We start from the raw sequence: 25991 nt of genomic DNA on the forward strand, positions 1-25991 counted from the left end.
ATGGACATTGGTTTTATTCTCATCTCATTTCAGGAGGCAAGAGTTGTGACTGGGAGGCCAGGATAGTTAACCCAAGGGCTTGCCTGTTCTCCATTTCCTAGCCCCAGGCCCCTCAAAACCAAAGAAGGGGCTCCCCCAGTGTAAGAGTAATTGGATAGTGGAAGGGATGAAACATACTTTTTCCCAGTGCTTGGTGTGTGCTTTCCCAACTCTGTGAAGACATGCTTGAGTTTCTAGAACATAACATACTTTGCTATGCATCAGGGCCTTTGCACTTGATGTTCCTGCTGCTGTCAATGCCCTTCCCCCAGACCTTTCTATGTCTGGCTTCTGGTCACTCAGGTCCCAGTTCAAATGTTATGTCTTTAAAGAGGCCAGCAGCCCTTCATAATTACCTTCCCCAACATAACCTCCTTGCTGTCTTCATAACTCTCACTTCCTTCTTTTTTTTTAGATTTATTTATTTATTTTTAGAGAGGGGAAGGGAGGGAGAAAGAGAGGGAGAGAAACATTAGTGTGTGGTTGCCTGTCGTGTGCCCCCCACCAGGGACCTGGCCAGCAACCCAGGCATGTGCCCTAGACTGGGAATCAAAGCATCAACCCTTTGGATCAGAGGCCAGCACTCAATCCACTGAGTCGCACCAGCCAGGGCTCACTTCCTTATGATATTAATAATTTTCTTATCTCTCTTGACATGTCTTACCCCCAGTACATCAACTACACAAGGATAGAAATCTTTATGTTTTTCCCCCAGCATCTCCCTAGTGCCTATCACAGTGCAAGGTAAACAGTTGGAGTTGACAAATATTTCTCAAATGAAGGTGAGATTAAGGCTTGGGAATCAGGCCTTAATTAAATCTTGCTTTAACACCCCCACCCAGCTACATATACTCTTTGTGCCTCACTTCCCTCCTCTGTGAAATGGACATATCAGGATTATTTAATAGATGTGTAACCAGATGGAAATAGTGCAAGTGAAGCCAGCAGCAGGGATAAGGCCAAGTAATGGTGGCTGGGGTTACTATTGTTAGTCTCCTGACCTGGGGCTCAGCAGTCCTTTCCTTACTTCTGTAGAGCCATACCTCCACCAGGCTCTGAGTCACGTTCCATGTCTTTACCTCTTTTTTAAGATTTTATTTATTTATTTTAGAGACAGAGGAAGGGAGAAAGAGAGGGAGAGAAACATTGATCAGTTGATTCTCTCGCACCCACCCCAACAGGGGTCAGCAAACCAGGCATGTGACCTGACTGGGAATCAAACCAGCCACCCCTTGGTTTGCAGGATGATGCTCAACCAACTGAGCCACGCTGAGTTGGCTCACCTCTTTATACCCCAACCAACTCCCAGCCTGGCTTTGCAGTCCTTCTCTCCTCCCCAGGGCTGCCCCAGATGCTCACAATCTGGTCCTTTAATTTTTCTCCCCGCTCCTGGCCCCTCCCCAAAAGAGTGAAAACTGCCCACTGACCACAGCTTCCCTTGTTGGGGAGATGAGGCCAAGTGTTCAGGATGTGGTGACAGCGAAGGTGACTGCATATTTCTGGCCTCAGACAGCACCAGTTTGGGGCTACCCAGCTTGGAGTCCTGCTGGCCATATAAGCCTGGGCTTTAGGGCTCTGTTCCCAGGATGGAGGAAACTCTGGCCTCTCCCAGGACCGGGAACGCCCAGTGTGTGGCTTGTGCACACAAGCACGGCTGCAGTTTGTCACCATCTATGGAAGAGGGGGGAGCAGCCCAAAGGTTCTAACAGCTGTTTTTAGTCCAGCCACACCTACCCGGCTCTGCCCCAAAGGGGCCCCAGGGCCCCAGCCCATGCCCTGAGGGTGTCAGGCCGGAAGTAAGAGACCACAGGCTCCTGAAGAAGGGAGCCGCCCAGTTGCTAGCCTTGCTATCCAGCCACTGCCGAGGCTCTGGATGATTCAGGGCCAGGGCTGTGGGTATAACTCATTCTCTCACCATAACAGGCCCCCCTCTGCATTCCTCACACATGCACAATAATTATCTGTGAGCCCTGCACACCTCCAAAAAAAGTGAAATTAATGACTGGGTAGAGAAGCAGGAGTTGTGTAAGAGAAACAGAGTGGGGAGAAAGCATGCCGGGCTGAAGACCCGCAGAAGCAAAGGCCCCTGTAGAAGCAAGAAAGAAACAGCATTTATCAGTGGCTGCAAGAAGAGGTCCTCTTCAAAACAGGATTGACCCACCCCCTCCTTTACCGGGTGGACTTGGGAGCCCCACCCAGCCCAGAGCACCTGGCAAGTCAAGACAGATCCGGCAGATTTATTACCTCCCCACCCCGAAACACCAGGCTGGCGGGTCTGGAAGGGCTGTGCCACTGACACCATGAGGGGAGTGCAGGCTGGTCGACTGTGCAACAGGAGGGGGGACAAGGCCAAGTGCTGGTTCTGCTTGCAGTGCTAATGCATGGCTGACGGAGCAGGCCAGATTCAAGTGAGGCAGTACCAAGTGAGCATGCAGCCATCAGATGTTAGATGATGCTCAGTGCCTCTGCCTTCCAGCTGCCATCTCCAGAGCAAGCTGTGTGGCCCCTGGGACGCCTAGGGCCTGCGAGAGCCTCTCCTGGCTAGGCACCAGCCAGGGTCCTGGGGAACTCAGGGATTGGTGGTTGGTGTCCCCTGGGCGGAGCTCAAGAGGAGGAACAGTGTGGCTGTCAGCTGCCCCCTCTGGGCTAGGCTCTGGGCTGCCCCAGGTCTTGGGTGTTGTACAGGATTGAGGCTGCTGAAGCAGGGAGACGCTGGCCCTAGGAGATCTCATCACCTCTGGTCCCCCAGGATCTGGGCTGCAATCTGGGAATGGTAGGAATGCAGATTAGATTAAGTGACAGGGTAGGGTACGGAGAGCTGGGCCCCTGGATGGCCAGAAGAATCTTAAGTGCTAAAGGAGACAGAGACAACACCCCTTACAAAAACTTTCCATCAAGGCCTGGATACACCCTTCAGGAAACAATACCACCCCGCAAGACCCCCAATACCTCTTTTCCAGAGACCCAGCCCCTCCTGGATCCAGAACACACAACTCAGAAATCATTTCCCACAATACCCAAAGGAAATCAAACCCCTCCCATCTAAGTTCCCCAACTCTCCTCTTGCACAACCCACCTCCCTCTAATCCCTGCCCTTTTCCTTAAGAACCCCTTGTCTTTAGGAACTGGATCCCCTACCCTCTACATCCCCATCCCATCCTCTCCCTGCTAATACCACTCAGCCTACTTCTTCAAGGTCCACAACACTTCCTTCTGAACACCTGCTTTTACTCCAGGCCCCTTCCTTCCTCCCCCCTCCCACTACCTCCCTTCTGAAATCCACCTTTATTCTCATCCTGGGACCCTGCCCTCCCTGACCACACTTTTGAGAATGCCATGACCCCCTCACAGACACCAAATCCTGGTCCTCCCCACTGAGACCACCAAACCCATCCCACCCAGGACCCAAGACTTTCTCTACTCTGCAACCCTCTCCATCCCCTCACAGATCCCAGACCCCTCTCCCCTGGGAAACCCACCGTCTCCTTTCCGAGGTCTTCCCCCTATCTCTGGCTTGCTGGAGTGGGTATCAAGAGGCCTGCTCAGCACAAGGTGGAGCCGGGACCCACCTGTGCGAATTCGTTCCACAACCTGGGCATGGGTGAGGCCCTGAGTTGACTCTCCATTGACATGGAGCACAAGGTCACCAGCCTACAAGAGTACAAAGTGAGGGGTGTTGTAGGAAGGGCAGATTGAGAGCACCCCAACAAAGGATGAGGTCAGGGGTAGCACCATGGAATGGAGGGTGCCTTATGGTTCACCTGCAAACGACCACAGCGCTGTGCCGGCCCATCCTTCAGCAGCCCACGTATTGCCAGTGGAGTGTCTGCGCCTGCATCTCGGCCTCCACTTAGTGTGAGGCCAAAGCCTGCAGAACCACGAACCAGCTCCACATAGAACTGACCAGAGGCCTGAGGCAGCTTCGAAGCACAACGTGCCTTAACCTGAGTCACTTGGGATGGCTCCGTGCGTGTACCCAAGGTCTCTGACCGAGGATGCTGGAGTAAGGACACAAGTGTACATACATTGCCAGTCTCTAGGCAGGTGGCCTTGATTAGGAGGACTAGGTGGTACCTGAGGCCGTTGTTCCATGAAAGTGGGATTAGGCAACCGACTGTCCGTGACCTCTATGTCCGCAGAATCCAGCTCGTTAATGGCTGGGGGGTGAAAGACAAATCCAGGGTCCAACTGCATGTAAATTACCTAGGTCCTACCCCATGAGTTGCCATTCTAGCCTTATCTCATTAACTTGCCTCTAGATTGCACAGACAGAATTGCCCACCCATCTAGTGAGGCTCTGCACACTCATATAACTGTCCTGATCCCGACTTCTTAAATAATAATCCTGGGCCCAGCTATTTGAATCATTCTCCATACCTTCCTACCTCCCTCTAATAACGTGCAGACCCAGACCCCCAAATAAACCATAGGCCCACCTTGGAGGGTGCAAATCCAGGATTTGACTCCTGAACATTCCAGGCTCCATCCTTTTATAGCCTATAAATCTCAACCAATCTTATCATTTCCAGCCCCATCCCAGCATTTAGAGGCTCCACCCTAAGCTAAGTGCTCTCCATTCAAAGCCTCCTTCACGAAGGTAAGGAGGATCCTGGTATCCTCAACTAATCTTCCAACACTCACCTACTGCAATAACCCTCCCAGTGTCACTTCCTAGAGGAATATGCTAGGATAACCCCAAGTCCCGGCCACCTCCAATCCCCCTCCAAACCGGGTCCTCCTAACTCACCTACCCCTTCATAACCTAGCTGCACTCGGATCCCGCCCCCCCCGGGAAGGCCCCGCCCTCGACACGCACCGTCCTTGGGGCGCAGGCGCAATGTAACGCCCGCCCTGCGAACCAGCGCCGCCACGTCGGCCGCAGCCCGGGCCGCCAGGGGGCGCGCGTCCAGCCGCGACAGGAGCTGCCGGGTGCTGGGGCCCGCCCGCTGGGGAGCGCGGCGGCGGCCTGCGCGGGAGAGGACAGGGGAGAACAGGTCAGCGCAGACCCCGAGCCTCGGCGCACCCCCACACTTCTCTACGTCCACACTTCTCTACGACTTCTCTACGTCTTCTCTACGTCTACCTAGAATGCTCCTCAGGGTCCCTGGAGCCCTCGGACCCTCCCTCGATAGTTCCGGAGGCCCCCGACTGTCCCTCTCATCTGCCGCTAGCCCCAGCCATCGTGTGTACTCGCGTGGACCCCCGCCGGCCTTCACGATATCCCTGGCGGCAGCTATTTGACCGCAGTATTCCTGGACACTCCGAAGACCTTGTGACTATCTCTGGAACTTTCCAACTGCCCCTTCGTCACCCCTGATTCCAAAGTCTTACCCCCGCAATATCGTGAGGGTCCCCGATTTCCCCGGATGTCCCAAGAGAACACGGTCTGCCCCCTGTGGTCCCGGGACTCACGACTCACCCTCCAGATGCCCTAGGCAATCCTCATGGCCCACGCCGGGGCCCCAGATTGTCCTCCACTTGTCCCCAGAGGCCCCCACCTAAGCCCCTGCCATTCACCACAGACCGTGAAGTGCTCAGGCATCCCCAGTGACCCCGAGCAGACCCCTCCGGCACATCTCCCCAGAGACTCCTGAGAGCCCCCGGAGCTGGTGCGCAGCCCCGTGGCGCGGGTGCGGGTGCTGATAGGGGGCCTCGAACCCAGCCCGGGTCGCTTGGCCCCTGTCTGCAGCCGCCGCCACCGCCACCGCTGCCCGGGTACCAGGCTGCCTTGTTTACCACCTGTCCGAAGGGAACGGGAAGGAGCAGACAGGCGGGGCGAGGTGCGGCGGGGACGCGCCCATCTCACCCCCACCCCAGTACCTCCTCTGCTCCCCCTAGGGTCCGTGGCGCCCCCAGCACGCGGCTCCATGACCCAGAGTGGTCCGGGTGGACACAGCCGCCAGCGACACGTTCTGAGCGCCCGCGCGCGCGCGCGCGCGCTCACCTGGCTGCCCGCCCAGGCCTGGACGCGGTGAGGCCAGCCTGTTCCATGCCGGGCACCCCAGCCCGCGCGATGACCTACCTGGCGGCCCGCAAGGAGGCGTGGCTGTGGGCGCCAGCGCTTGGCCTCGCTCTGCCTCAGGGGCGCCTCTGTTATCCCAGGACCCTGGGCTAGGGTCCTCCTGCCACCCAAGGGACGTTGTTATTTCATGTGCGAAAAAGGGAGGTTGATATCCAGAGAAGTTAAGGGCCCTGCGTGAGCCCTAACACCTAAAAACGGGATGCAAAACCAGAGTCCAAGTTATCTGGGAATTCTGTCGCCTCCAACAGAGCTTTGCACATAGCAGACACTCAGTAAATTTGCAGTGAGTATCTACCTAAACCAATCCCTACTGGGGAACTGGAAGAGTATGGGTGGCTGGGGAGGGGCCACCCTTGGAACCTTTGGGGCCATGGGAGGGCGTATGGCTCTGAGCCTGATAGGGTTGGGGGCTCAAAAACCGGGGAAGGATAGGCTCCATGGAGAGTGCAGAGGCAGTAGTAGGGTCCTGGACTTGAGGAGGTTTTGAAGGCACCTGGGTTGCAGGGGACACCAACCAATGAAAAGGGAGACATGAAGCCCTTCCTAAGTTTGAGAAGGTGGAGGTGGGGTCTGGGGACATAGGCCCCAAGGGGAGAGAGCACCTGCACACAGTACTACTGTAGTGGAGGGAGGAATGGGGACCAGTGAGAGATGGCCTGTGACCACCACTTTGTGGAGGAAGATACTGAGGGCTGGAGGGGCTCAGGCACCTGCCCAGGGTCCAGCAGCCAGTTGACAACAGCACTGGTCTCAGGCAGCTAGCTCATCCCCAACACTCACTTGGTCCATGACTATTTCACTGTGGGCTGTGGACACACTGTGTCCTGATATCCATTATGACTGGCTGGGCAACCTCTCTCATCTACCTGTCAGGGTCCCGCTGTTGTCATAGGTGAAAGGGGCAGAAGGTCTCTGTTTTCATTCCTCCTTCAGCCCCCTGCCTCTCCCACCTCTGACCTGGCCTTGTCTGTGGAGGTACATTCTGGACCTCCTTCACTGCTCCACCCCATTCTTGAGACTTCAAGCATTGTAGACGGAGGGAGCAGCTTCCATTCCTGGGGTTGGGGTTTCCAGAACTGATGGATGTGGTAGGGAGGTGCTTACAGACTGGGGAACAGGAGACTGAGGTTCTGCAGATCCCTGATGGGTGGTCTTGCAGACTGCAGCATTATTGAAGAGCCAGAATGCATGGATGGTGAGGGGAGGCTGCCAAGCACTGGGAAGCCTCAAAGCTTCAGAAATGGGACAGGGAGCTTAACAACTGGATGGATGCTCAAGGGTCTGCAGATGGGGAATTTCTTCCAGACTGAGAAATACTTAGTCCTGAAAGATTCTGTGAAGCAATAGGGTATCCAAGGACAGACTCTAGGATAAATTGTGGGGGCAGGGGAGGGGATTCTCTGAGAGCCAGGTCAGAAGGGTTGCAAATCTGGGGACAGTAGCAAGAATTGGGGTTGAGGTAGCAGTGCTCAGGTTACTGAGAATGCTGGCAGGGTTGGAGAATCCAGACAGAAAGCAGAGCGAGGCCAAGCGCTGGCGCCCACAGCCACGCCTCCTTGCGGGCCGCCAGGTAGGTCATCGCGCGGGCTGGGGTGCCCGGCATGGAACAGGCTGGCCTCACCGCGTCCAGGCCTGGGCGGGCAGCCAGGTGAGCGCGCGCGCGCGCGCGCGGGCGCTCAGAACGTGTCGCTGGCGGCTGTGTCCACCCGGACCACTCTGGGTGTTGGAGCCGCGTGCTGGGGGCGCCACGGACCCTAGGGGGAGCAGAGGAGGTACTGGGGTGGGGGTGAGATGGGCGCGTCCCCGCCGCACCTCGCCCCGCCTGTCTGCTCCTTCCCGTTCCCTTCGGACAGGTGGTAAACAAGGCAGCCTGGTACCCGGGCAGCGGTGGCGGTGGCGGCGGCTGCAGACAGGGGCCAAGCGACCCGGGCTGGGTTCGAGGCCCCCTATCAGCACCCGCACCCGCGCCACGGGGCTGCGCACCAGCTCCGGGGGCTCTCAGGAGTCTCTGGGGAGATGTGCCGGAGGGGTCTGCTCGGGGTCACTGGGGATGCCTGAGCACTTCACGGTCTGTGGTGAATGGCAGGGGCTTAGGTGGGGGCCTCTGGGGACAAGTGGAGGACAATCTGGGGCCCCGGCGTGGGCCATGAGGATTGCCTAGGGCATCTGGAGGGTGAGTCGTGAGTCCCGGGACCACAGGGGGCAGACCGTGTTCTCTTGGGACATCCGGGGAAATCGGGGACCCTCACGATATTGCGGGGGTAAGACTTTGGAATCAGGGGTGACGAAGGGGCAGTTGGAAAGTTCCAGAGATAGTCACAAGGTCTTCGGAGTGTCCAGGAATACTGCGGTCAAATAGCTGCCGCCAGGGATATCGTGAAGGCCGGCGGGGGTCCACGCGAGTACACACGATGGCTGGGGCTAGCGGCAGATGAGAGGGACAGTCGGGGGCCTCCGGAACTATCGAGGGAGGGTCCGAGGGCTCCAGGGACCCTGAGGAGCATTCTAGGTAGACGTAGAGAAGACGTAGAGAAGTCGTAGAGAAGTGTGGACGTAGAGAAGTGTGGGGGTGCGCCGAGGCTCGGGGTCTGCGCTGACCTGTTCTCCCCTGTCCTCTCCCGCGCAGGCCGCCGCCGCGCTCCCCAGCGGGCGGGCCCCAGCACCCGGCAGCTCCTGTCGCGGCTGGACGCGCGCCCCCTGGCGGCCCGGGCTGCGGCCGACGTGGCGGCGCTGGTTCGCAGGGCGGGCGTTACATTGCGCCTGCGCCCCAAGGACGGTGCGTGTCCTAGTTCCGTACTGGACTACGAGTCTCTAGAGGAGGTCTATTTTATTAACATTACCAGAGCTTGTCGAGTATTAAATCTGTCGTCAGTAGGCATCATTGACATGTCTATTATTTATGTTATTTATTTATTTTTATGTTTATTATGGTACACAACTGGCATTCACAGATATTTTTAATTATCTGACCCACACTTCCCACACCAGTAGAACGCAGTAACGTGCACAAGGTAGACAATCAATAAATACCTGTCAAATACCTACACGAAGGAACGAGTACCTGGCAAGAATGAGTGCACTTCCTACCACTCCTACCTCCCTGAAGAATTACATTTCCCCGTAAGCTTGGCGCGACGCACTACTATGAAGTAAAAGAGCGACACTTACTTCCCACGACCCTGTATCCGCCTCCGTCTGTCAGATCTCGCAGTGTTTTATGGGAAAAGTAGTTCTAGAGCTGGTCCTTCGGCCGCCGGCAAACTCCGGCCAAACTAAACTTCCCAGCAAGCAGCGCACCCGCCTGGGAAGAGAGGCAAGATGGCGGACCCCGAAGACAGTGTTTTGCAGTCTGCTGGACAGTCCACTGCCCCAATTTCGTTCAGCTTCAGTCGCACGGCCGCCCGAAAACGGCTGGCAGACCGGGGAGATGGCATGGGTGCGGCTCCAGAAGAGAAGGATTTCTTGAAGACCGTGGAAGGGAGAAAATTGCAGAGGTGATGCTCTGGGTCTTTGATCCCTTAGAAATAGGTGCGGTGGGTGCAAGCGGGAGGGTGCAATCGGAATTGATTGTCTTGGTGACAGTGGCCTGGAAAGCCTAAGTATGTCTGAGGAAACTCGTGGAGGCGAGAAGGCGGGAGTTTGTAGGACAGCTGAAAAAATTGAGACTGATGGCCTTGGGGATTGACGAGAGAGAATACATCCCGAGAGGGAGTGTCTTTAGGATTTGGGGACCCTGAGGTGTGTGCGTTCTGAGAGAAGGAACGGAGAGAATGACAGGACCCCTAATGTCTCAACTGAAGTGGTGGGGCTTCTCCGATATGGGAAATGGGATGCAGCGGCAGATTGAGGTTGGGGAAGGCCATCATCAGCTTAATTCGCAAAGGAGAGAGTCTGAGAAAAGGAGAAACTTCACGAAGAGAATCTACCATCGGGATATTGGTGTGGAGCCTGGAACTAGAAAGAGAGTCTGGACTGAAGGTGGTGATTTGTGGGTCATTGTGGAAGCCATGGACTGAGGACTGATTCCTCAAAGGCACAATTAAGAGTTGGGGGTGGAGGAGGAAATTCAAATAAGGCACCATCAGAGACATAACTGGAGAACCAGACAGAACAGAGGGTATGGTTTGTGGGATGGGGTGAGGGTGAGTTTGGCTCTTGTGTTTTCTCTGAATGAAGGGGTGTGGCTCAGCACCCACTGACCACACTACTCTCCGGACCTCATTCCTCTGTGTCCACATCAGTGTGAATCCCTCAGAAGCCCCCAAGGAACTCGTCATCCCTTTGATCCAGAAGGGCTCTCGAAGACAGCCACCAACCCAGGCCCCTGGCCCATCCACAGATGTGGAGGCCACTGCAGATGGGATGCTTTCCCAGGCTGTGAAGGAGCTCATTGAGGGTGAGTGATCCCCCTTTGCCTTGCTCTGGTGAAGGAATGGGAGAAAAGTAGAAGGATATGGTGGGACCTGATTGCTCACTCCCATTCTTCCTTAGAATCCAAGAAGTCTCTGGAGGAGAGAGAGAACACAGGTGTCGACCCCACGATCGCTATCCCTATGATCCAGAAAAGATGTACCCCCAACGAGGAAGGGTCAGACAGCGAGCCCTGGGCTGAGACAGTGAGCTGGCCCCTCACCCCCCTTCTATCCCAGCCTCTCTTTTCAATGTCTGCCAGCCTTGCCTCCCTGTACAAATCGGGGAAAGTCTGTGTGTGTACTAGAGGCCTGCTGCCTATTCCTTTTTCCTTCCATCCTTTGGAGTGTTGGAGGAACACCAAGGAGACTGAATGTGAAGGAGTGGAATGAGTGAAAGGGATGGGTAGTAGATGATGTCAGAAGTGGGGATTAAACCAGGGAGGGCCTTGTGGGGCATGGTGAGGACTTTGGATTTTACTCTGAATGAGATGAGAGCCATGAAAGGGCTCTGAGCAGAGAAGGGACAAGACTTATGATTTGACAGGATTTCTCTGGTGCCTGTGAGCAGAACAGACTAATAAGTAGAGATGGAAGCAAGGAGACTAGTAGTCTGGGCTAGAGATGATGGAGACTGAGACCAGAGTGGTAGAAGTGAGATCTGGAAAGTCAGGTAGGGTTTAGTGAGAAAGGGAAGAGCAGGGTGAGTACTCCTAACGGCAGCAACCACCCAGACAATGACATGGTGGCAGGAAATCAATGTGGTATGTTTCCGACAGTGAGGCAACTTACGGGGTGTCTGGAGTGAGTATCAGGAATTGAGGGGGTCATGATGGGAGGTAAGAACATAAGAGGTGAGGGTTGTTTCCACAAGGTTTGTGCCTTTCATAGCTGTGGACTCCATCTTTTACCTCTTTGTTCATAATTTGATTTTAAATTTTTTATTTTTACACACAGGGGAAGGGAGGAAGAGAGGGAGAGAAATATCAATGTGTGGTTGCCTCTCGTGTGCCCCAACTGGGGACCTGGCCCGCAACCCAGGCGTGTGTCCTGACTGGGAATCAAACCGGCAACCCTTTGGTTCATAGGCTGGCACTCAGTCCACTGAGCCACACCAGCCAGGACCACAATTTTTTTTTTTTTTTGAGATGTTTCTTTGGAGCCTAGTTTTCTTACAGCCCCAGACCACCATCTCTTTTGACTGAACAGTTCTCATGAGCCTTCAGATGTCCTCTGGTTTCTTTCATCATAAAAAAGAAAAAAGACTTTTACTTCACTCTCCATCCTGTTCTAGATTTGGCCTCATTTCTCTCATTTCTCCTCTTGCAGCCTTCCACATCTCAACTGATCACAGTTTCATTCATCCTTCCTCTCAGCCAGTTTAAAAAAAAGTTACAAAAAGAAAGAAAAAATTTAAATTCAAAAAAGAAACAAAAAATACCTTTGACTCCCTCTTTATTTTATACCCCATAAACTGTCAGCAGAATTCTGTCACTTCCCTTTCCAAAATACATGTAGAATCTGACCTCTCCTCCCCATCACTGCCACCAACCAGCATGCTGGTCTGAACCACTAGCGAGTCTCATCCGGACTATTACAGTTTCTTACTTGCTGGTCCTCCTTGTGGCTGCCACCCTCTTGTGACTCCTGCCAAGCTCTCCTAATTAATTTCTTATCACTATTCCCTGCTTCCACATCTCTGTTTCAGTCAGGTTGACTTCCATGATGCTTTTCGCACATACCAAATCTTGCCCTGCCTCAGGGCCTTTGCTCTTAACTATTCTCTCTGCTTGAAACACTCTTTCTTTTTTGTTTGTTTGTTTTCTGTATTTTTATTTTTATTATATTTTCTATGCAAAGAGATTTGTTTTTGTTTTGTTTTTTTTTCTGGTTATTTATTTTTAATTTTTATTGTTATTCAATTACAGTTGTATGCCTTTTCTCCCCATCCCTCCACCTCACCCCAGCTGAATCCACCTCCCTCCCCCACCTCCCCCCTCCCCCCTGGTTTTGTCCATGTGTCCTTTATAGTAGTTCCTGTAATCCCCTCTTCCCACTGTCCCCGCCCCCGGCTATTGTTAGATTGTTCTTAACTTCAATGTCTCTGGTTATATTTTGTTTGCTTTTTTCTTCTATTGATTATGTTCCACTTAAAGGTGAGATCATATGGTATTTGTCCCTCACCGCCTGGCTTATTTCACTTAGCATAATGCTCTCCAGTTTCATCCATGCTGTTGCAAAGGGTATAAGCTTCTTTCTCTCTGCTGCATAGAATTCCATTGTGTAAATATACCATAGTTTTTGGATCCACTCGTTTGCTGATGGGCACTTAGGTTGCCTCTAGTACTTGGCTATTGTAAATTGTGCTGCTATGAACAGAAACACTCTTTCTTATATCCTCATGGCTCTCTGCCATCTCCTTCTGGCCTCTGCTCAAATATCAACTCAGCGACACTGAATTCTTCATCTTTCTCATCTCCTTAACCTGCTTAATTTTCCTTCATATAACTTATCACAAGCTGACATATCACGTTTTATGTATTTTATTTATTCTGTGTCCTATAACTGGAACGTAAACCCTACAGGGGCAGGATTTTTTGTCTGTTTTGTTCACTACTTTATCCCTAGTACCTAGAACAGTACCTGGCACTGGGTACCTTGTAAGCATTTGTTGAAGGACTGACCTGGAGTAGTAAAAGAGGGATTGCAAGAGGAAATCAAAAGTTACCCTTGAGTCCTGACTGGTGTGTCTGAGTTGGTTGTGCACAGCCCCTCAAACCCTGAAAGGTCGCCAGTTGAATTCCTCATTGGGGCACATGCCTGGGTTGAGGGTTCAGTCCCCGTTCAGGGTGCACGCCAATCAATATTTCTCTCATATCAATGTTTCTCTCCCTCTCCTCCTCCCTTCCCCTTTCACTAAAAGTAAATAAATAAAATCTTTTTTAAAAAAAAGCTAACTTGAGCTCACTAGAAAAGAAGCATTGAGGGCCACCCAGTAGGTGATAGCAATTTCATGTCAGAGGGCCTATGATAAGCAAAGCCTGACTGTTGTTCCTCCACCTGAACCCATAGGTACCCAAGGAGGCCGATTACGAGGCAGTCCCTGTGGAGGCATACGGGCTGGCCATGTTGCGGGGCATGGGCTGGAAACCTGGCCAAGGCATTGGCCGAACCTTCAGTCAGTGAGTTCTGGGGTAGGGCCATGGGGACAACAGGCATGGCAGTGAATGAGACCCCTGTGTTTATCACCCATCCAGAACCATCTAGGCATGGGACGGGCACCTTGCTATCATAACCAATTCAGTAGTCTCTTCCACTACTGTTTCAAATTCCTGTTTGCCCTTTGAAACTCCATAGTGGGATTCCATTTATGAAAAGATTGCCTGTCTGGGCATCAGCTTCCTTATGTGAAAAATGGGGTTTACATCTTTTCCTTCCCCCCTTCATCTCCCAGGTGTGTTACCTTTAGCTTTCTGTCTCCTAACAATGTCCCCAGCTTTAGTAAGTGTACATCAAAATTTTTAAAATGAGGATAATAACAGCATTGACTTCCCAGGTCTGTTGTGGTAGTTCAGTGAAATTATACATGTAAAGTACTCACAGTAGGTGCTGACCCCACATAAGCATGGACTAGACATTTATTATTATCACATAGACTTATAATCCCTTCTCCACAGTTCTAAACGCCAAAGAATTCTGAAAATGAGTTTTTTCCATAAATCTTTTGGCATCAAAATGTGACCCAAATTGACATAGAATGTTTTATAGTGTGTTTCACCTGCTAGGTGTGAATATCTCTATGGTTTGCCCTGTACAAATAGTGTATTTGGTTATACTATATATCTTATGTAATGGATGGCATACGTAGCATATTACTAGGTTGAAGCATATTAAATTGCCAGTTCTGTAGGTCAAAAGCAGTCCTGACATGAGATGGGGGAGTATATTCTTAAAAATACTAAAAGGAGGGGGAGAGTGGAGGTGGGGGAGAGAGGTGAGTTTGGCTGGGGTGGGGTGGAGGGGTGGGGAGAAAATGCAGACAACTGTAATTGAACAACAATAAAAAAAATACTGAAAGGGTGGGATTTAGGTAGGGGTTGGAGGATAGAGCACTGAAGACTGTAACATCTCCTAACAAGCTCATGTTCTGTGTTCCCTGCAGAGTGGTGAAGCCTTGTGTCAACTCACTGAGGCCTAAAGGGTTAGGGCTGGGTGCCAGCCTGACTGAGGTCCAGGCCCTGGCCTCCAGCGGCCCCCACCACCTGCCAAAGCCAGATGAGGAGCAAGAGAAAGATAAGGAAGACCAGCATCAAGGACTGGTTTCTGGAGGAGCTGTGGTGGTTCTTTCTGGCCCTTACCGAGGCCTCTATGGGAAGGTAAGGAACCAAGATGTGCCTGGAGCCCAAGACAGGCAGCAGGAAAGATTGATGTGAGGGTCAGAACTAAGAAGAATTGGGTTTGGGGTAGAAAGACTGGAAGTCCTTGTCTTTTAGGCCTGCCTGGCCCATTGCCTCATTTGGTAACTCAGGACCATTTGCTGAGTCTTTCCGAGCCTCAGTTTCTAACTAAAGGGGAGAGAATACTATATGCCACAAGTCCCTGAGGATTAAATGCTTAAAGTATGTCTAAGAACCACAGTCTGGTGGGGGAGATAAAAGGACCCACCCTAGTCTCAGACCTCAGGGATCAAACTCAGCTGGGAGAGACACAGTGATCAAGCCTGGTCTTCACTCTCAGGGCTCACAGTCTGCTACAGAAGACACAGGGGACAGGCCCATTAGAGGTAAGGGTGGACAGCTTGGTCCTAGAAATGTGGGTCGAGTCTGCTCAACCTTTGCCTAACTTCTTCCTCCCAACACTTTAGGTGGAAGGCCTCGACCCTGACAATGTTAGGGCCATGGTTCGTTTGGCTGTGGGGGGCCGCATGGTGACTGTTAGTGAGTACTGCCTACAGCCTGTCTCCCAGCAGGAATTTGACAAGAACTCCTTGGATCTCAGTAAGTGAGCCTCTTACCTAGCTGTGGGAACTGGAGAAGCATCCCAGAGGGTGGTAGGGCCTGTCTTGGGCAGGTGTTAGATCTGCAGAGGGGAGGGGAAGTCGGGTCTGCCTGGCAGGTATGCCTGGTCAGAGGTCAGGAGGTGAGAATGGAGAGAGTGCTTTCTTCAGTTTGACTGAAGAAAGGTTGACCTAGTAACCTCAAGTCTTTAGCCTCTTTCTGAAAGAGAAGAAACAAGTGGGCAAACTAGTTTCTACCCCCAGAGGTCTTTGTCTATTTAGGGTAATGAACCTCTCTTTTGTTAGGGAGTGAGAACAGCTAGGACTAAGGTATAACAGGGGAGGAAGGCATTTTAGGCACGTTGGTAGAATGGGCAGTTTAGCAGGCAGGAGCAAATGGAGCTCTCCAGGACTCCTAGCCAATGCTAGGCAGTTGACTCAGGTGGGCACTGTCAGCACAGGCTGGGGCAATAGTGAAAGGAAGACTTCCTGAAGGAGGCCAAGGCAGTTGAGAGGAAGGGGAGAGCATTCCAATAATCCAGGCAAAGGCATGATGTTAACAGGGCACACTTTGGTGGATGAGAGGTAGCCTGAGGCTGAGGTGTGGTCTGGAAGGAAAGAAAGTGAGACACTGAAGCTCTTTCCTGGTTCTCCCCGCACCCTCTTGAATAGGCCAGGCGAGCAAAACTTCTCCAGGGCAAAAGAATGGAACACCTTCGTCGTCACAGAAGGCCTTCCAGAATCAGGACCCCCCCACCTGGCGGGAAACGGAAGAGAGGAAGCGGAAACACCTTCCAGACCGGTGGGGCCCTGGGCATCTTGGATGGCGGAAGAAGATGAGGGAGTGTTGGGAGGCTCCACAGTCAGAGAAGGCTTCCAGGGCAAGGCAGATGCATAGAAGGAACTAGAAACGACAGTATGGGTGGGTTTTACAGCATCAACAAAGGTGGGGTGACCGGAATGCACGTCTGACTGAGCCTGGTGTCTGCCCTGTCTCCACAGGCGAGACAAGCCTCCATCCAAGCGTGAGAAAGTGGCCTCCAGGAGGCAGCACTGGTTGCACAGGGACCTGCGTGTGCGGTTTGTGGATAAACTGCACAAGGGCGGGCAGTATTACAACACCAAGGTGGATACCCCACAGCCTAAGTGCACTTTGTCCCCCAGGGACTGAGCCCTTTTCACTAACATTCTCACATCCCCTGACCCTCTCCCCAGATGACAATTGAAGATGTCCTCAGCCCAGATACTTGTGTATGTCGGACAGATGAAGGCCAGGTCCTGGAAGGTGAGTGTGAGGGATGGCCACTGGGTTGTTATCATCCTAGAGGCTGATCAAGAAGGCTGTCTGCCTGCCCTGGCTGGGTGGCTCAGTTGGTTGGAGCATCATCCCGTACACCAAAAAGGTTGCATATTTGATTCCCAGTCAGGGCACATACCTAGGTTGCAGGTTCAATCCCCAGTCGGGGCACTTATAGGAGGCAAATGATCGATGTTTCTTTCTCACATTATGCTTCTCTTTCTCTCCCCCTCCCTCCCTCCCTTTCTCTCTAAAAATCATTAAAAACATATCCTCAGGTGAGAATTTTTTTAGAAAGGCTGTCTTAGGCCAAGAGCCTGCCAAGGCAAAGGCTGGGAGATTGGACAGAGTTAAGGGTTTTTTTTGCAAGGCCCAGCATCCTAACACAAAATTAGACACTTACCTGAGTTTCACTTTCCACATCTGTAAAATTAGCATGGAAATTACCTGTTTCTCCTTATTGTGACTGGTGCCCTGTAGGGGTGTGTATGGAGCTTCTCTTGCAGGGCAGGACTTAAAACCAACATGGTCACAGTAAGCAGTGTCTGTTATCACCACCGCCCATCACCATAATGTATAAATGCCCCCTTTAGAACAACTATTGCTAGGAACTATTCCTTAGGTTCCTCATCTATGAAATGGGTGTGGCAGGACTCCCATCTGTCCGTAGGGTACAGAGTGGCCACAGGGAATACAGAAAAGGCCCTTCTAACAGGACTCTGGCTGGGCTGGCCCTTGGCTGCAGACCTCACTCCCCTCTCCTTCTCTGTAGGTGTCAGGGAAAACATGCTGGAGACCCTCATCCCCAAGGTCCAGGGTAAACAGGTGATGATAGTGCTGGGACCACAGGCTGGAAGGGTGAGTCCCAGACCTGGGAATGGGGATGGGAGCATGCAAGGGATGTGCTGGGGTCTGGGTTGGCTTAGCTGACTCTGCCTGTCCCTACTCTAGGTGGGCCGTCTGCTGGGCTGGGACAGAGAGCAGAGCCAGGCTGTGGTTCAGCTGCGGAGAGAGAATCGACTGGTAGAGCTTCACTATGATGCTGTCTGCGAGTACAGGGGCCCCAGTGACTCAGACGAAGACTGACCCATGGACTCATTCAGTTCCCCCAGGCAGTTACCAGTTCTGTACAGTGTGAAAAGCCCACCTTTGTGAAGGTGGGGAGGACATTGTTCCACCCTGTACTTGGAGTGGAGCCCTGGGACAGGGACAGGGCACAAAACGAATAGACCAGAGGGAGGCTGGAAACAAACCTAGTATTTACCAGCAGTTAGCATAAAATAAAAACCATTTCAAATACTTAGTAAAATGAAGAGCTCATAAATGGTGTGCTGAGCTTGAGTGGGGAGGTAAGAGCCACGCTGAGGTGGGAACCGTTTCATTTTTCAGCCCCACCACCCTGCTTGGGCTGCCAGATAAGGATCCATCCATCCGGGTGGCTCAGTTGGTTGGAGTGTTGTCCCATACACTGAAAGGTTGCTGGTTCGATTTCCAGTGAAGGCATATGCCTAGGTTGTGGGTTTGATACTCAGTCAGGGCACATACAGGAGGCAACTGATCAATGTTTCTTTCACGTTGATGTTTCTTTCTCTCTCCTCTCCCCTCCCTTCCTTTTTCTCAAATCAATGAACATATCCTCGGGTGAAGATTTAAAAAAACAAACAAAAAAGGATCCATGTTCTGGCTGTTGTGACTCAGTGGATTGAGTGCTGACCTGTGAACCAAAGGGTCGCTGGTTTGATTCCCAGTCAGGGCACATGCATGGGTTGGGGGCCAGGTCCCCCCAGTAGGGGGCGCATGAGAGGCAACCACACATTGAAGTCTCCCTCTCTTCCTCCCTCTCCTCTCTAAAAATAAATAAATAAATAGATCTTTAAAATAAAAAGCCCTGGCTGATGTGCCTCAGTGAACTGGGCACAGGCCTGCAAAGCAAAGGTCCACAGGTTCGATTCCCAGTCAGGGCAGATACCTGGGTTTCGGGTTGGGTCCTCGGTGAAGGGCATATGAGAGGCAACCACACATTGATGTTTCTCTCCCTCTCTCCTTCCCTTCTCCTCTCTCTAAAAATAAGTTTAAAAAAATTTTTTTAATAAAAATTTTAAAAAAAGGATCCATTTGCTCACAACCTCACTCGGAACATAGAAGATATGAAATCCATCCCCTAAGCAGATGGTATGGAGTCTGGAAGACCTCTAAACAATTTTCTAAGCAAGAATCCTAACAGTGACTCTGCTTCTGGTCTTGATCCAGCGCAGATGCCCAGATGATACTTGAGCCAGTGATGGGAGTCAAGAGGAAGGGACGCATCTACCCATGAATGGGATGTGTTAGCACTACCTTCCAGAGAAGCCAGTGAATTTCATGGGCCCTATTTTAGTCCCAAAACTTTGGCGTGAGGGTAGAAAATTTTTGTCTGTCTCAAGTAGAATTTCTCTGGTTGCTCAAGGTAACTGGATTCTAAAAAGATTGTCAAAGACAAAGAACCTTCAAACTTTTCTGTTTAGTGGTGTAGGATACAAAATCAGCAAGGGAAGTCACCTTTAGGCACAAGTGTTTCAGAATCATCCCCAGTCACTAAGTTGTTGATGTCATAAGTACAATTTGAGTTAGATCTAGGCCACCAGTATGAAGTCCTGATGGGTTAGAATGTGGCACAGTGCTGAAGAATTTAAACACCCCTAGAGCAGGATAATAAAGGTAAGCTTCCATTCCCACCACCAAGCAGATGCAGACTGCTGTTTAGAGCCTAAATGAGCGGGCCACATCAATGGCCGTGTGCCCCTAAAATAAGAGATGACTAGAAAACCTTCCAATGTTTACGAACTCCAGCATGAACTACACTTGCACAGACTGATTTACTTTTTCATCACCCCTAATTAATTCCAGAACTCGTGTTTTCAAGATTGTCCAAACAGGGTTGTTCAGGCAGACAGGGACAAACCGGTACTCCCAGTTCCTCCAGTTCTCCAGTCATCTCGATTGCACACACTACCCTTTGAATTCCATGCTTGGTTGTATTTTTAATCCTGGGGGGGAAGGTTGGGATTCTAGAGGTTCCCAATTTGTCATGTTCAGTAGTCCGCTTCCTACACTGTATGTGCTTCACCCAGTCAAGGCGGCCTACTCCTTTCTCCAAATCATAAGTCCATCTTGTTAACACCCTTGAGAAGGGCTCATATCTCCCAGGGGAAGGGCACTGGTCCCCTGTGTCTGCCCTGCAACATGGCATAACCTGGCAGTTTTGGACAATCCCTTCATCTCCTCCATGTACCATGATACTTAAAATAGATCTCTCATCAGATTCTGATTTCCTGGAATTAATGTTTCTTCAAAGCTTGCCTTTGAAAATGGCCCGAAGTTCTTGAATACTGTCCCATGTCTGGAACACTAAGCCATAGGCAGAGTGCCTAGTACCCCCTGACCATAGGGCTTTTTTGTGCTTCCCCTGACAGGATCCCTCTTGGTCCCTCAGAGGACAGAGCTCCTTACCTTCTGAGAAGTGTGGACAATATAAGGCACCTTTCCCAATCTGCCCCTTGTTTATTGTACACAAAGACTTGTTTCTCAAGGCCCTTTGAGTCTGCACCGTTCTCTCTTGGCTTGCTGCCTGGCATTTGCTTGCTGCCAAAGTTGCACCTTGGGCAATGGTTACTGCAGCAACAGTTTCCATGAGTCTTTGAATTCTCCACGGACCACTCACAAGGTGGGGACTGTGATCCATACAGTCAGTCCAGACTGGCTTCTTCGATATTACAGGGACTGAGCAAGATGTGGGTGAAGAAGTATCTGACTCTTCTGCCAAGTCCCAGAAGTTTCCCTGGCAGCATGCTGCCTCTGTTGAAAACTGTGCAGACACTGACCCAGGAATTTGTGGCAGCAAACTCAAAAGGCAGCTTCTTGGCCCTGACCGGTGTGGCTCAGTTGGTTGGGTGTCACTCTGTGAAATGAAATGTCGCTGGTTTGATTCCCAGTAGGTACACATGCCTAGGTAATGGGTTTGGTCCCTAGTCGGGGTGTGTGTGAGAGGCAACCAATTGATGCTTCTCTCTCGCAACAATGTTCTCTCCCTCTCTTTCTCCCTGCCTTCCCCTCTCTTTAAAAAGAAATTTTTAAAAAGAAAGAGCTTCTCTGCCTTTCATACAAAAGTAAATTATTTGGGTGTTTGGGAGTGCCTCCTGTGGCTGAGCTTCGTGGCAGGTATATAGAGATAGACTTCTGACATGCCTTCTTCAGCCTGGGGATGCTCCCCTCCACTTCTATATTGAGGCCTTTTGACCTCCATGTCTGTAGCACCACACGGAGGGATAAGTACCTGACACCTTAGAAAGCTACATGAGGTGAGTCCTCACCAAGTTTATTCAACAAGCATCTATTGATCCTCTACTGTATGCCAGGTACTGTTCTGCATCTAGAGATACAGTAGAAAGTAAACGATTTCATCCAACAAATATTGAGTCCCTACTACATGCCAGGCATGAATCTTATGTACTGGAGGTACAGCCATAAACAAACAAAAAAGATCTTTGTCTTTGTGGACCTGACATTCAAGTAGGGCTGAGAGATGATGAGTGATAAGCGTAAGAAGGAAATTACCCAGGTGATAAGAACCATGGGGAAAAAGAAGGAACAGCAGGATAAGGGGATGGCCAGGGAAGGTTTACTACAGAGGTGACACTGAGCAAAGAGAAGAAGGAAGTGAGGGAGCATGATGCAGCTATCTGGAGAATGAGTGGTCCAGGCAGGGCAAACAGTGGAAAGGCTGTGTGGTGGGATCATTGCTGGTGTGCTAGGGGGACAGTGAGGGGTCCAGTGTGGCCACAGGGGAGGAAATAAGGGAGACGGAGGTAGGAGGTCAGGTCAGACAGGCAGTGCAGTGCTTTGAGGGACATACACACTTGCACGGCCACACTCGGTACACCTGCCCCTCCAGTGCTTTGGTCAGCCTGGCTAATATTTGCTTTTGGGAACTGATTCTCCCATTGGCTGCCCAGTAAGGGTATTGGCCTCAGTCTTGGAAAGTATCTGCCTTCCCACACTTCAGAGAGGTCTTCAGTACCTGACTTCCACAAACCCCTGGTCTCCTACCACTTCTCTGGGAGAGTTATCATTGCCTGCAGACGACCGGACACCAGCAGAGAAAGGTGAGAAGCGCTATATGTGCCCTCCAGTTTCCTTAACAGCATCTCAGTGAGGGAACTAAATGCCACAACTAATCTTTTTTTCTTTTTTTTGGTCACTAATCTTTTGGGAGTTCTAATTTTCCTCAAAACGTCATCCCATCCAGTAATAGCTGTTCGCAATTGGGCCCCTAAGAGATGATTTTTTATGCCTTCTATCAGAAATGTCACAAAGGGCCATGGACACGGAAAGAGACGGTGGTGGCCTATGAAGGCAGAAGAGAAGGCTTGTATTATTTCTAAAAAACATGTATATACCTGTGAAACCATCACCATAATCACGATAGTGAACATATCATTACCTGCAGAAGTTTCCTCTGCCCCCTGCTAAGACCTTCTTTCTGCCCTGCCCTTATCCCCAAGCAACCACTGATCTGCTTTCTGTCATTATAGTTTAGTTTGCATTTTCTAGAGTTTTTCCAGAAGTGAATCATTGAATATGTACTCTTTTCTGTCTGACATGCTCTACAAAATTAGCAGAGATTCATCCACATACTTCCATGTATATTCACACAGCATAGAATCCACCTCTTTAAAGTATACAATTCAGTGGTTTTAGTGCACTCACAAGGTTGTATAACATCACCGATATATAATGCCACAACATTTCATCACCTCTAAAACAAACCCCATACCAATTAGTAATCATTCTCTGTTCTCCTCCCAAAGGCCCCTGGCAACTACTAAAATACTTTCTATCTCTACAGACTTGCTTATTCTGGGTATTTCATAAAAGGAACCGCAACCATACAATATGTGGCCTTTTGCATCTGGCTTCCTTCATTCACCTGCATGCTATAGTACGTATCAGTACTTCATTCCTTTTGTGGCTTAATAATATTCCATTTTATGGATATATCACCTTTTGTTTATTCATTCATCTGTCGATGGGGATTAGTCTTTGTATGGACATATACTTCTTTTTCTTGTGGGTACATGCCTAGAAGTAGAATAGCTGGATCATATGCTAAGTATACTATGTTTAATATTTTAAGAAACTGCCATTATCACAAGTATCCAGAACAATGTAGCATATAGTAAGCTTTTTATGAATAATTGCTGTATAAAGACTTTACGACAAAAAAAACCAAACCTGCCAAACTGTCTCCAAAGGCAGTCATAGCATTTTACATCCCTAATAGTGTAAGAGTTCTAGTTCCTCCACATCCTCATCCATTTTTGGTATGATCAGCATTGTTTTTTCAAAATTATATATTTTTATTTTTTAAATTTAAACTTTATTGTATTTTTTCCATTACCATTCAGTCCCCTTATACTTCCCTCCCTTCAGCAATCACCACTGTTGTCCGTATCCATGAGCCCTTTTTCCTTTTTGCTCACTCCCTCCACCCCCTAATCTTCCACCCACTGTCATCTGCTCTCCATCTATGAGTTTGTCCTCATTTTCCTTGTTAGTTCAGTTTGTTCATTAGATTCCACATATTAGTAAGATTATATGGTATTTGTCTTTCTCTGGCTGGCTTATTTCACTTAGCATTACGTTCTCCAGGTCCATCCATAGTGTCACAAAAGGTAAAATTTTTCTTCTTTTTCACAGCCAAGTAGCATTCCATTGTGTAAATGTCCCATAGTTGTTTTAGGTATGGTCAGCATTTTGATTTTATCCATCCTATGGCCATACCACCCTGAACGCACCTGATCTGGTCTAACACTTTTTTTTTTCGCATCGTTCTCTCCTAATCCTGACATCCGCATCCATTCTAGGTCAGTTTCCATTTATTATTATGGGTCATGTTTTCCTTTTGTAAAAAATAACACCTTTTGCCCTGGCTGGTGTGGCTCAGTGGATTGACTGCTGGCCTGTGTGAACTGAAAGGTTGCAAGTCAGGGAGCATGCCTGGGTCCAGGCCAGGTCCCCAGTAGGGGGCGTGGGAGAGACAATGGATGGATGTATCTCATGCTTCTCTCCCTCTCTCACTCCCTTCCCCTCTAAAAGTAAATAAATCTTAGAAAAAGAAAATAGTATGATAAATGAAAGAAACCAGTCACAGAGGACCACCTGCAATAATTGTATAATTCTATTTGCATGAAATGTTCAGAATAGGCAAATCCATAGTGATCTGAAAGTAGATTAATGATTGCCTGGGCTGAGGTGGGAGGAGCCCAGAAAGGGCAATGACTGATAAGGGGTATGAGGTTTCTTTGATGGTGATGAAGATGTTTTAGATTGTGGTGATGGTTGCATACCTCTATAAGTGTACTTTATTTTTAGTTATTTATTTCTTTGTAGAGAGTAAAGTTTTTATTCACTAAGAAAGGAAAGGGGCATCGTGTGGAAAGATACACCAGCTGTAAATATACTTAATTTTTTAAAGGTTTTATTTATTTATTTTTAGAGAGAGGGGAAGGGAGGGAGAAAAAGAGGGAGAGAAACATCAGTGTGTGGTTGCCTCTCACACGTGCCCAACTGTGTGGTTGAGCAGTCTCAGAGATATGGGAGTGACAGAAGCCAAACTGAATTAAATTAATATGATCTGGGACATGAAGAAATATAACACAAAGCCCTGGCTAGTGTGGCTCAATGGATTGAGTGCCAGCCTGCGAACTGAAAGATCACTGGTTCAATTCCCAGTCAGCGCACATGTCGGGGTTGCAGGCCAGGTCCCCAGTTGGGGATGAGTGAGAAGCAACCAATTGATGTTTCTCACCCTCTCTTTCTCTTTCTCTTCCCCTCTCCCTAAAAGTAAATAAAATTCTTTAAAAAAACAAATATAGCACAAAGAAGGCCAGAAGACTGGCTTTGCTGAGGAGCATAGCAATGGAGTCATTCCATGGATGTTAATAACACAGTACGTGAAACGACCTAGAGAGACAGCCATCAGTAGAGCTGAATAATGCTATGTTTATTCCACAGAATATCATAAAGTCAGTTTAGATGGATAAACAGATGTCCACAATATATTAATAATTTTTAAAACAATACTTGGAAAAAAGTAAAGGATGGGTGGATTATATCAATACCAATATCCTGAGTAATATTTTAGTATAGTTTTACAACATGTTACCTTTGGGGGGAAACTGTTAAAATACATGGGATCTCTCTGTATTATTTCTCAAAACTACATGTGAATCCACAATTAACTCAAAATTTAAAAGTTGAATTTAAAAATTTCCATTACATACATAATTAGGGTATTTTTTCCCCCACAGTAAACACACCTCTTGCCATCAAAACACCATTTTCACCCTGGCCACGTAGCTCAGTTGGTGGACCAGATATGCCAAGGTTGCACGTTTGTTCTCTGGTCAGGGCACATACAAGAATCAACCAATGATTGCACAAATAAGTGGAACAACAAATCAACTTTAATCTCTCCCTTTCCCTCTTTCTGTCTCTAAAATCAATAAATCTTTTTAAAAAGCCCCGGCTGGTGTGGCTCAGTGGACTGAGTGCCAGCCTGCAAACTGAAGGGTCACCAATTCAATTCCTGGTCAGGGTTGCGGGCCAGGTCCCCCATGGATGTTTCTCTCCTCTTTCTCCCTCCCTTCCCCTTTCTCTAAAAATAAATTTAAAAATCTTTTAAGAAATACTTAAATGTTAAAACACCATCTTCGTTTTGTAGATAAACCAAGAGCTGGGTGGGAAAATCCCATCCCAGGTTTCTCAAAGACAAGGGTGGATGGTCTCAGCTTTCAAAGCCTCCAGGACCCCCCGCCCCCCGCCGCCTGGAGGGTTCCTAATCTTCTCTCTAGGTGTGGGAGAACTACGTATTAACAAGGTGCGGCTACTGTAGCCCACCTCGGGAGGTCCGAGTCTCGTTATCCCAGGAAGTTGTTGCCCGTAAGCCCTCTGAGCAGGACCGAGGTGGGAAATCTTCGACCCTTTCCCGTTCAGCAAAGGGAAGACTCTCTAGCCCACCCCTCCTCCCTCCCCTCAGATTCCCCTGGCCATGGCCTCGCCAAGCTTCCTCCACTCTCCGCTTCTTCCTAGGAGTATGCCATTTTCACTCGCGTTGTTCCCAAGCCACGAAATTTGGACCAGTAGGGCTGCAGTCTCGTCTTCCAGCCAAGATGAGTCATTTCCGGTGAC

General features: G+C 49.9%; 2 protein-coding genes across 5 annotated transcripts; one reads left to right on the forward strand and one right to left on the reverse strand.

The window, feature by feature from the left end:
* Positions 1-2261: 2261 nt before the first annotated feature.
* Positions 2262-5988, reverse strand: MAGIX (MAGI family member, X-linked). Of its 3 annotated transcripts, none has more exons than XM_053917228.1 (6): positions 5860-5988; positions 4856-5005; positions 4114-4196; positions 3801-4037; positions 3609-3690; positions 2262-2803 (listed from the first exon to the last, which is right to left on the reverse strand). In XM_053917228.1, exons 1-6 carry the CDS (start codon positions 5906-5908, stop codon positions 2496-2498), a joined length of 909 nt encoding a protein of 302 aa, XP_053773203.1. In that variant the 5' UTR covers positions 5909-5988; the 3' UTR covers positions 2262-2495. The 3 variants fall into 3 exon arrangements, with proteins under 3 accessions (XP_053773203.1, XP_053773202.1, XP_053773204.1); XM_053917227.1 differs by having other exon boundaries at positions 3519-3690; XM_053917229.2 differs by lacking the exon at positions 4856-5005 and having other exon boundaries at positions 3519-3690; positions 5860-5949.
* Positions 5989-7817: 1829 nt separating this feature from the next.
* Positions 7818-18062, forward strand: GPKOW (G-patch domain and KOW motifs). Of its 2 annotated transcripts, none has more exons than XM_053917513.2 (12): positions 7818-7833; positions 8688-9555; positions 10303-10457; positions 10553-10677; positions 13543-13652; positions 14633-14846; positions 15335-15467; positions 16139-16268; positions 16469-16592; positions 16682-16751; positions 17536-17621; positions 17715-18062. In XM_053917513.2, the coding sequence occupies exons 2-12, from the start codon at positions 9380-9382 to the stop codon at positions 17847-17849; spliced, it is 1458 nt and encodes a 485-aa protein (XP_053773488.1). In that variant the 5' UTR covers positions 7818-7833; positions 8688-9379; the 3' UTR covers positions 17850-18062. The 2 variants fall into 2 exon arrangements, with proteins under 2 accessions (XP_053773488.1, XP_053773487.1); XM_053917512.2 differs by lacking the exon at positions 7818-7833 and adding an exon at positions 7858-8234.
* Positions 18063-25991: the final 7929 nt, after the last annotated feature.

Source organism: Desmodus rotundus, chromosome X, assembly GCF_022682495.2.
Source record: "Desmodus rotundus isolate HL8 chromosome X, HLdesRot8A.1, whole genome shotgun sequence".
Lineage (NCBI taxonomy): Eukaryota > Metazoa > Chordata > Mammalia > Chiroptera > Phyllostomidae > Desmodus > Desmodus rotundus.

What these genes read in the sequence shown, in the direction of transcription:
- MAGIX (XM_053917227.1), bottom strand. Translation starts at nt 5,908, where the DNA reads ATGGAGCCGCGTGCTGGGGGCGCCACGGACCCTAGGGGGAGCAGAGGA. An exon ending in GCGCCTGCGCCCCAAGGACG is followed by an intron (nt 4,197 to 4,855) that starts GTGCGTGTCGAG and finishes TTCACCCCCCAG; the next exon opens with CCATTAACGAGCTGGATTCT. An exon ending in AGCGCTGTGGTCGTTTGCAG is followed by an intron (nt 3,691 to 3,800) that starts GTGAACCATAAG and finishes GTACTCTTGTAG; the next exon opens with GCTGGTGACCTTGTGCTCCA.
- GPKOW (XM_053917513.2), top strand. Translation starts at nt 9,380, where the DNA reads ATGGCGGACCCCGAAGACAGTGTTTTGCAGTCTGCTGGACAGTCCACT. An exon ending in GCGAGCCCTGGGCTGAGACA is followed by an intron (nt 10,678 to 13,542) that starts GTGAGCTGGCCC and finishes CTGAACCCATAG; the next exon opens with GTACCCAAGGAGGCCGATTA. An exon ending in GGCAGTATTACAACACCAAG is followed by an intron (nt 16,593 to 16,681) that starts GTGGATACCCCA and finishes CCCTCTCCCCAG; the next exon opens with ATGACAATTGAAGATGTCCT.